Below are 10356 nucleotides of genomic sequence, written 5' to 3'. Positions count from 1 at the left end.
ACTGCTCTGCTCCCCAGTCCCTGAGCCAAATGTCACACAGCTTAGCAGGGGAATCCTGACACTCTATTTTACCTGAACAATAACCTCATGCCAATTTCACGATCTTCATTAAGAGTTCCATTGCAACTGAGAAAGAACACAATAAAAAGCCAGCATTAGCTGTTCAGTGGCCACAGGACACGATGCCAGCTCAGGTTTGTGCAACGTGGCCAGTGGATATCACAGCCCCTTACACTGCCTGACAGCCTCAATCAATGGCTGGATGCTTTTCAGATGAGATGTTCCAGTTTGTTTATACACAATTTTGGGTTGGCAACCAGTATTTTGGAAGTGGACACCAAACCCCTCTGAATGAAGTTGTGGGAAATGATAGAGTTTGAAGAAGTGTATCCTGTATTTAATGGGAGAGAGCTGTGTTTACAGGCTGTTATTGTCTCTGTTGGTTGATTTTTCCCCACACCCAGCAAAGCCCAGACTCATGGAAGTTATGCACAACTTGGCATCTGCAGTTTATTTTTACAAAACCTGAGCTGGTGAGTTTTCTGCTGACAGGCAATATCTCTCTAAGAATGAAGTTTTCTGATCCATTTAAAACATCAGTGGAGAGAGCTGTACAGTGAAAGCCTTTGAAAGTGAAAATTCCTTTAATAGATATCCTGACTCTCTTCAATTAATCTAAGCAGAGACAGTAGAGGAGCATTATTTCCATGAAAGCAGAGTGTTGGTAGAGCATTCCTGCTTTGGGGGGAATCTCTTCAGTTTGTCCTATCAGACAGACTGAATTCAGATGTTGTGGTAATTTGAGAAAGTCCCAAAGATGCCCCCCAAAAAAGGAATTCTTGTGTATGCTTTCCTCCAAAATCTCTTTGTTCTCCACAGGTAGGAGCTTCACAAGTAAACATTTCCCATAAAAACCCATTCATAGTGTCCCTTTGAATGAGATTTTTGTCAGCTTTGCTATGTTATTATGAAAGGATTAGTGAACATTACCACAACAGAACATAATGAATTAATGTTTGCCAGCCCAAGGGATACTAAAGGTCCATCATTATTTGCAGTAGGCACACAGCAGTGTTGAGGCTGACATGTATGGTGACAATAGCTTGATTTAATGCTTACAAAGTAAGCCTGGAAGTTAGAACTTAGCTGAAGATTCCTGCCTCCATTGGCAGAATCCAGAAATTAAAGCAAGTTCTGTTCAAGACTGAATAATTCTTATTATTGAACAGAAAGTACATAAAATATTTAGTAGCTTGAAGCACAGACCCCATAATAGATGTTTTTCTTCAGGGAATGTAAGGAAAACTGCTTTTGATGCTACTACAATATATTGCAGATTGAGGAATTCAGATTTTGCTGTAGCTCAGCCCAGCTGGCAGATGTGTGCACCCCTTCCCTTAGCCCTGCCTGGTGTGTGCTGGCTGCTGGAAGGCCAGAGTGTGTTTCTGATTCCCTGTGCTCCAGGCAGAGGCTGAGCCTTCCCCTGGCACTGTGGGGCAGATGCTGTAAATAACCATCAGAGCCCTTGGCAGTCCCACTGCTCCCTGCCTCTGTCTGCACGTGGGAAGCTCAAGGGGAAGGACTCCAGAGTGTGATCCACACCACAGGACACATTCCAGCCCAGCCTGGAGCTGGACTTGTCCTGAAGAGCAGGGGACAGAGAATATCCACAGTGGTGGTGCACAGTGGGCAGGGAGCAGACAGGGGGTCAGCTTGATTTGGCTGATGTTCTTACAGCAGTGCCTGGGGAGGAATTCAAAGCATCTCCTGGAAGCTGCACCTCCTTATTTCAGGATATTTTAATGAGAAGGAGGCTTATTGCTCTGCCAAATCCTCACATCTCAGTCCCCAATAACTGCAGGTGAGTGATCCACATGGCTTTCCCTCCTCTGAACACACCTCATTTCTGCTCTCAAAGCAGTGTCAGGATAAAGTCCCTCAGTATTGCTCCTTCAGATCTCACCTGCACAGAGCTGATGTCCTGCACTGTCCACACAGACAGTGAGCCACCAGCAGCACTTCCTCCTAATCACCATGAGCTCCCTAATAATGTGATATTTTCTTTAGTTTCCTGTGGCACACTCAGGACTCTGAGCCCCTCATGACCTGTACACACAGCCCTGAACACAATGGCATCCCAGTGACTCTGCAAAGCTGCACTTCAATTAAATCAGAAATAGTGATGTTAATTTATCTTCTTGGTGCTTTTGAATAGGATTTGCTGAAAAATAAAGGAAATATGGGGTATGGATCGTGTTACCATAAAACCACATGCAGTGAAACATTCATCTGTCTCCAGCATTTCATGTCTTCTGGGCATCTGAGAGAGTTGAGTTTGATTTACACAATCAAGCTATTCATTAAATATCTGTATGAGTTTTGGGCAGATGCACCCTTTACCTGAGTGATGAAATCTGACCACAGGAAATCGAGCTACTCCTTTGTGAAAAGAGCCCATTCTGCTCTATAAAGTGAGCCTTGCAGCAATACACTCACAGAAAGCTGCCAAGCTTTGTGTACCAAATACCACTGCAAGGGCTCAGCAATAAAACAGTTGTGGACTTGGTGAGGATCCAAGCACACAACAGCACATCTTTATGCAATATTTCCTCTTTCAACATCCCCCTCCAACACTGTAATTCACTGACAACCATCGCTTCATTTGAATTCCAAAATTCCAGCCCCAAACACTGAGCAGTTTACAGTCTGAATTCCTGCGTGGGCATATTAATTATTTAAATCACTAGTCCAAATCCCATTCCAAAGAGCTCTTGCTGGGAGTCCTTCAGGAGCAGACTGATCTATTGCTGCTTACTGGGTTGTGCTGTGTGTCAGAGGCATCTCAGTATTTCTATCAACAGCCCTCTGAATATCTGGCTCTTGTGAGAGCACCGAGTGATTCTGAACAAAGGGAAAAGCACCAATATATGTTGGAGACTGTATCTGAAATGATCAGGGGAATGATACCCTCCCTCCTAGGGACTGACTTGGAAAGTTCTTAGCCAGTTTTAGAAAAATAAAGTGTCCCCAGGCAGATGGGAGAGGCTGTAAAAGCTCCTGCTGTGTTGAGTGAGGCTCCTTATCTTGAGCACCACCTTGCAGAGGAGGACAGGGAAGAATCCTGCTGGTTCTGGGATGCACAAATCCCCACTGGCTTTGCTGACAGGAGCCACAGCTCAGGTTTGTCTTGCACATGTATTGTTCTGTATTTTAGCTTTTGTGTTGTCATGCAAATAAAAACAGGGTTTTTTTGCCCCATTTTGCCATTTTGGGCCCAATTTCCCAATTACAAAGCAGCAGAAACACAGAATAACCATCTCCTTATGGGACAATCAACAAAGATGCAAGGGAATGCAGACAGCACTTACAACACTTGATATTTACTTATAACCTCCATATTTTATTCATGAATTTTACAATTCCAAATATAATGAAACAGTTAGAGTATTTTATTACAAAGCTTATAAAATAATTAAATATTACACTTATAGTTTTTGCTTTTTTTACACCATAATTCATACTTTGTGACACTACTATTTCCTTTCCTCAGTTCTCACTTAAGGAAGTGAGCAAAGAAATATAAAGGAAAAGCTATGCATTAATAAATTAATTATTTTACATCAAATAATAAAAAGGACACAATTATGAAAACAAAACAAAAACAACCTTGTAGTTTTCCTAGAAAAAAAGGTTATAATTACACAATGTCCAATATCAAGACAGAGCAGTGTAGGTTGAGATATGTTTCCAATCATTTTGTAAAGTATCACAGAATACATGTTTTTAATTTAAATTGCTTCAGAAGGAACTGCTAATTTTAAGTGACCACTGTCTGGCATTAGTGCTGAGCTGGCTAATCCTACACTGAAACCATATTTAAAAAAAAAACACTCAAACTGAACTACATTCATCAAAGTAAGTTGTGGGATTGGGTGGAATTAGATAAATATGTCCCTCACAGGCACTCCCCAGAAAATTGCAGTAGGACACAGCTCTGTCTTGGAATGGTTTGGCAAACAGGCTGGGGTTTTTTCAATGCAGGAACTTTCTGGATGGCACCATGTGATACCTGCTGCCATCAACATCTCGATACTGAACGGCCACAAATATCAGCATGCTTACAGTTCTTTTGTTTGCTGGTGGGTTCTGAACTAAATACAAGTATTAGGAGAGTGTATAAAAATAGAATTGACTTTTATTTGGTAGGAGTAAATAATCCACTTATCTTTTCATGCTTTTTTTTTTGTGTAACGTGAATAAATAACTGTTTAGAGAATTCAGCATGAATTGATGGACTGTAATATTCTTGTTATTTCCTTTGGGTAACGGATGAATCAAAATTGCAGAGAGATTTGAGATTAGAAGGAAGACATTCTTCAGTATCTTGGCATTCAAACAATCTAGCTTCTGAAACAAAACTACTTTAAAATATCAAGTTTAAATTTTAAAATTACGTATCTAATGAGCTTAGAAAGTTGAAAACATTACCATTGAGCTCAATCAATCCGAGTTCCTTGAGTTAGTTGAAATATGAAATTCTATTTTACTTGCAACACAGCAATATTAAAAGTCCAAATATTCTAAAGCTGCATATTTCTAGAAATACATTTCAAGTTACTAGTTAACCACCTCTGAGTTTCTACACGAAGCAGAAAATGAATTCTTCAAAAATTATAAAAACATTAGCATGATGCACAGCTTGCTTTTCCAGCAGCAAGTCTGGTAGAGAAGCACCATAGTATCTTTGTAGTGCACTATTTACTTCTGGTGGCCACAGGTGTGACGCTGCCTTCTCCAGGATGTCCCTCCAGGGCAGCAAACAGCCTCCTCACCCTGGGACAAGTCACAAAAAGCAGGAAAGGACCCCTCCTGATGGTGTGGTCCTTCCTCCTCCAGCTCCCAACTCTCCTGCTTTGCATGCTGGTAAATCAGCCAAAAAAGGCTCCCTTGCCTTGATTTCTTCCTTGTTATATGTGACAGTGCAAAGTGACACTTTTAAACAAAGAAGAACTTCCCCTTGAGTCTCAGTGTTCAAGTGATCCATAGTACCCTGTGCTTTAGTGAGGTCAGCAAATTAAGAAAAAAAAATAAGAAAGAAACATTCCTTTTTCAACATATATCCAACAATTACTGTACCTCAGACATTCCCTTAGAAAAAAATGTCTCTTCCATCAGTGGTTTATGTGGCACCATGTCTTGCCTCAAAGCAGAGATAATTCCAACATAAATTGAAGAAGAGAATCACTGAAGGGTTCAGACAACACGCTGCTATCAGTTCTTCTTCGTGCATGATTTACAGCATTGCTTGCCATAAAATTTGTGGTTACAGACACCATGCTGGGGCACCAGATGACACCAAGTGAAGAAATCCACACAAGAAGGATCATCTGAAGGAGAGGAACCCAAGCAAAATGGTCAGACTGTGTTTTAGCAAGTCTGCAAGTCAGGCAGTCCCACACCCTTGTATGCCTTTGGTAATATTAAAAACACAACTGACTCAATTCAAAGGAGAGGAAACATGAATGAGCTTTCATCTCAAAAATACTAGTTTCTTGCTCTGTCTTAAGAGCCACTAAATATTTGTTAAGAGATTTGTTAACTTGATTGAGATATAGATAATATTAAAGGGGTTCAAAAACTGAGGGAATTAAAAAATTTGGAGCACACTTTGTAGCTCAGGCAGACAAGAAGAAGTTCAATATTAGAGGATAAAAATGCCATCTGTGTTTAAATCTCTGATTACAAATGTTGTTCTAAAGCCAGGTGCTCATACAAATGAGCCTGCTCCATCCATATTTGATACCAGTTGCTGGCTGCCATCATCATCATCATCACATGGAGTTTATTGCACACAGACCTCTCAGAACTCAGAATGCCTGGGCCCTGCACAAAGAGCTCTGCTCCAGGATTACATTCCAGCACTTTCTGGAGAGACTTCTTTCTCTGCAGGGAACCTCAGAAATCCCTTTTCTCAGACACTTCAGTTAGGTGTCATGAGTCAGGCTTTTAGGACTTTGACTATGCCACATTGGCAAAATCTTAACTGCAATGGGAGAAGAGGCTTGCTAACCATGGCTAGCTCTCAAAAGCCCAGCTTTTAGTTACAAATACAGCCAAATTATGGTTTTTAATTAAAATCTTATTACTCTTCAATTTATGTACAGATATAATTTATACACACAGCTCCATTGTTTTAAAAGCACCTCCTTTAAAAAGCACTCACCTTTTAAAAGTAGCTGCTCCTCTCTCCACTTTTGCAGTGGATGCTTTATGTTTCTTTAAAAGAGGAGAGTCATGATTCGCATGGGTGATTTATAAACAAATTCACCATGTCTGAGAGAGCAGTAAGACTCAATGGGGTTTAGCAAAATTTATAGCTAAACTGAAATCTCCTACAAGCATGGGAAAAGAGTCCGTTCAGCTCTCAGAACTACTGTTTACATGGTCAATAAAAGGAATTTACAAGGAGACTGAGCAAAAATCTAGCCACCACTGTCTGCATTCTCAGATCAGTTACTGAGTCACAGCAGATAAATGCTCCCTCACAGAGCACAATCTTCTGCATGTTCTGTGGAACAGGAGGCATCTCCATCTCTCTATAGCAACTTCCTTGGTTTAATCACCCCTGTTCTTGTTTATATCCTTTTATATGATGGCAAAGGTGATTTTTTAATGCCCTTATCATCCTCAAATTTATTTGAATGAAAAATAAAATAATAATAATATTTTTTCTAAAATATGCCATTTTTCCCTCAGGTTTTCAAAACACGAGTTTGTTTTTAAATTCTAATGGTACAGAAAGAAAATACTTTTGAACAGGAGCTGGGGAGCTCAGGACTGAACTGCAGCTCCCACTCCACTGCTCTGCCTTCCTGTTCTGCATGGAGTGCCAGGAGGGATCCAGCTGGCAGCTCAGCACCAGCCTTCCCATTCCTTCACCTGCTGCCACCAGACAGAATTTGGGAGAACCCAAAGCAGACAAGAGATGACAAGCACACACCATACGAAGGAAGGGAAGCTGTTTTTATAAAGGCAGGAAGGAGCTCTCCTGCCATGAAAGGGTAAATTAAAAAAAAAAAAAATCAAATCTGTTTAAGAAAATGTATAAGCAGTGAGGCACTGAGGAAGCCACATTAATAAATCCTAATGCCCCCTTTGAAGATCAGAGGGCAATGCTAATATAGGTATGGCTGAAATTGGGACCTAATCCAAGGACTATTGGAAGGAACACAAAGCCCCAAAAAATGCAGTGGAAGTGCATCAGGCAGTCAGGTCCTTATTTCTATTTACCCAAGTATTTATAAGTTGTTTAGATTTTCATTCATCTGAAGCAGCTGGGTTTACCAGAGTTAGGGTGACCCTAACTGCATCTAGAGAGGGATGGAAATGACCCAGTTTGTCTAGGAAAATGTGCAAACCCTCCCTGAAACATTAATTTCTTGCCTGTGATCACTGAGCTGGAGCTGCATGGCTGATAATAGAGACTGATTTGCTTCAGTGTGATTCCAGCACAGCTGGTTTCTTCTCTTTTTGCTGCTTTAAACAGAAAGTTAGAGAGCAGCGAGGAGATAATTGATCTCTAGAGCCTGATGACCCAGGTATAATAAAGGGGAAAGGGCTCCTGCAGATGTGAGGAGACAGAGAAACAGGCCAAGGCCAAAATTAATAACAGACAGTACTTCAGACATGAAATATAACAGGGGAAAACAGGGCTGAAAGGAAAGTCCTTGCTATATTCTAACAGAAAAGGAAGTTACACAGAAACTCCAAAGTACAGCAGAACCTTTTAGGAATGTTAATTTGAAGTGTTAGGAACATTCACTGATAAAAACAGCAGAAGTATTTACTTATCCCTTTTAGGAGCATTTCATCTCCATGTCCTTGTTTGGATTCAGGCCCCTGATAGATGAGGCTGATACCCTGCATGTCTCGAGCTGATGCAGAAGAATGGTCTGCTGGGATCCCACTGGGTTTCAGGGGTTTTGTGCACAGGGAATGCCAGGAACTGGGGCAGACGTGGGGGTGGTTGGCTAATGTCAGTTTACAAATGCAGGGCCAGAGCTTGACCTCTGCTCCCAGCTCCATTACCACCTTCCTCATGCAATCCAGCCTAGGTTTTATAGAGGTTGCTTCCAGCTCCCAGTTTTTAAAAGGTAACAAGTCAATTAATGTGCAATATTTTGAAAGTCACTGTTTAAAATGCTTCAGCATACCTAGATAACCAGATTAGGTGGGACAAACATGGACTTCCATGAGCTTTTTCCATGCAGTTAGGAAGGAGTCACAAACAGTAACCATCCTGTAAGCAAATCTCTGGAACAGGGTAATGCACCACTCTCCATCTGTGGTGGTGCTGACAGACTTCCCCTTCCATCACTCCATGGCACAAAACCTCTTGCTCCCCCTCCCTTCTCCCACTGAAGAGGTGGAAGGATAGAATAGACAAGAAAGTGGAGAGAAACTCTAATTTCATGATCCCTGCCTGCATGCCATGCACTGGTCAGAAGGACACCCTAGCTATTTTGGAATCCCAGGAGCTGGGTGCAGGCTGAAGACTAAAAGTACATGGCAAATTCTTATTTCTTAGTTCCAAAGTTACCATTATTCATCAAAAGCAGTACCAGCACAGAATGCTTTTTCAACGAGAGAGTATAAAGGTGCAGCTCAGCACCAAGCAGCATGGCTTTTTCACATGCTTCTTTTCACATATGCCAGTGCCACCTGTACCCCCAACACTGCTTTAAGAGGGTGAAGAAGAGATGCTGTTAATATCAGAGAGTTACTGTAAACCTGGAGGTCTGGGAATAAACCATTTATGGAGGAGCAGCCCAGAGCAGTGGCGCGGTGAAAAGGTGATGCTCGCTGGCTGCAGAACTCTAAGCAGCAAGGCTGCTGCAGCACCTTGAGCACCTCGAGTTTTACCTCTTTTTCCGGGGGCTGGGCAGAAGTTGGTGTTGCAGGCTCTCAGGACAGCGGGTTTCTGCTGGGGCAGGCAGCCGGCGGCGGGCCGGCCCTGGCGCAGGCACTGCACGCTCCGCGTCTGCACTCCGCCGCCGCAGCTCACCGTGCACTGCGGAGACAAAACCTGCGCTTGTCCTGCGCCACCTCAGCCCCGCAGGGCAGCCTGCAGGGCCTGGGGTGAGACTGAAACCCCGGAGGGCACGATCAGGTGTGCTGCTCTTCACCAACCCCCGTCAGCGCCGACTTTTTGGGTATTTAAGGACTCTGCTGAAAATCTGGTTCCTTACTTAGGCGTCGAGACAGAAACTGAACGTTTCAGAAACCTGTTCCTGATTGTCTGCATGGATTTCTTTTGATCTCTAAGCCTTTGGGCCCAACCCTGCTCCCTGAACACAGATAAAACTCCCATCAGAATCATAATTATGGCAGTATCTGGGGAAAACCACTAAGGGTTTGCAGGAAGAACTATGAAGTATTTTAAAATTAACAAGCCTTTTACTTCTATGTTTCATGAAAAGTTGTCTTTAAGATAAATGTGATCATTTTCATCTGATTGCAATTGTCAGGCATATATTGTTTCATGAAAATATCATTAAATGAGTGCGTGTCTCATTGATATATGACTCATAAAGCAGATAAGTTCCAGAAATACAGAAGCTTGTTTGCAAGAATGTAGAAACAAATACAGACTGATCCCACAATTAATCATAGTATTTAGGGAATTCCAGGCAATCTGTGCAGATGCTCAAATACATTGTGCACAGAGATATGCAGTAGTTCAACCACAGTGCACTTTGAAGAAGACTGAGAAGAAAGTGTTGGAAAATGAATGTGGAATGCAGTGCCTCTCAAGCATGAATAACATTTTTAGGTGACATTCTTCAGTTTCAGGACAAAGTGAGCAGCACCGAGGTACATGATGGATGTGGAGCAGCTGCATCCCATCTCAGTGGCTGAGTGCTGTGTCCCTCCTCAGGGAATGGCTCCTGCAGGAGGGACCTGGGGCCTGGAGGCACTGGGGCACTGGAGGCAGCTCCTCTGTGCCACCCCACCGCTGATTTCCCGTTCCTACCTGCTGCCAGGGCGAGGAATACCAGCCAGACACCATGTTGTACAAGGTCTGCGATGGACAGGCTCCCTTGTTACAGGCCTCCTCCAGGTTGGTGTTTGGTTTCTTGATGTTCCTGCACCTCCTCTGGGGGAAGGTGACCAACTTCCCGTGGATGCTCTTCTCGCCACACTTGAGCTCTCGCTGCCGCAGGCCGGGCCCGCAGGAGGCTGAGCACTGCAGAGGCAAAGCACAGCTGCTGCAGCCCCACAAGCACAGCAGGCAGAGGGGAAGGGGTGGTGTGTCACACACCCCAAGCCATGCATTATGAAAGCATTACAGAACTA

General features: G+C 42.9%; 1 protein-coding gene across 2 annotated transcripts in view; it reads right to left on the bottom strand.

The window, feature by feature from the left end:
- Positions 1–3397: 3397 nt before the first annotated feature.
- The window catches only part of ADAMTS18 (ADAM metallopeptidase with thrombospondin type 1 motif 18), an 85557-nt gene continuing 78598 nt past the window's right edge, over positions 3398–10356 (bottom strand). Inside the window, exons 21-23 of one of the 2 annotated variants that reach the window (XM_056500887.1) lie at positions 10034–10246; positions 8923–9070; positions 3398–5387 (exon numbers count right to left, since the gene is read on the bottom strand). In XM_056500887.1, the coding sequence (XP_056356862.1) occupies positions 5272–5387; positions 8923–9070; positions 10034–10246 (477 nt within the window). In that variant the 3' untranslated portion in view covers positions 3398–5271. The remainder of the gene's footprint in view (positions 5388–8922; positions 9071–10033; positions 10247–10356) is intronic. The other variant, XM_056500888.1, reaches the window with a different exon arrangement.

This window comes from Oenanthe melanoleuca, chromosome 11 (assembly GCF_029582105.1).
Source record: "Oenanthe melanoleuca isolate GR-GAL-2019-014 chromosome 11, OMel1.0, whole genome shotgun sequence".
Classification (NCBI taxonomy): domain Eukaryota; kingdom Metazoa; phylum Chordata; class Aves; order Passeriformes; family Muscicapidae; genus Oenanthe; species Oenanthe melanoleuca.
Note: the sequence above shows the minus strand (reverse complement) of the source record. Positions and strands in the feature narration are given on the sequence as shown.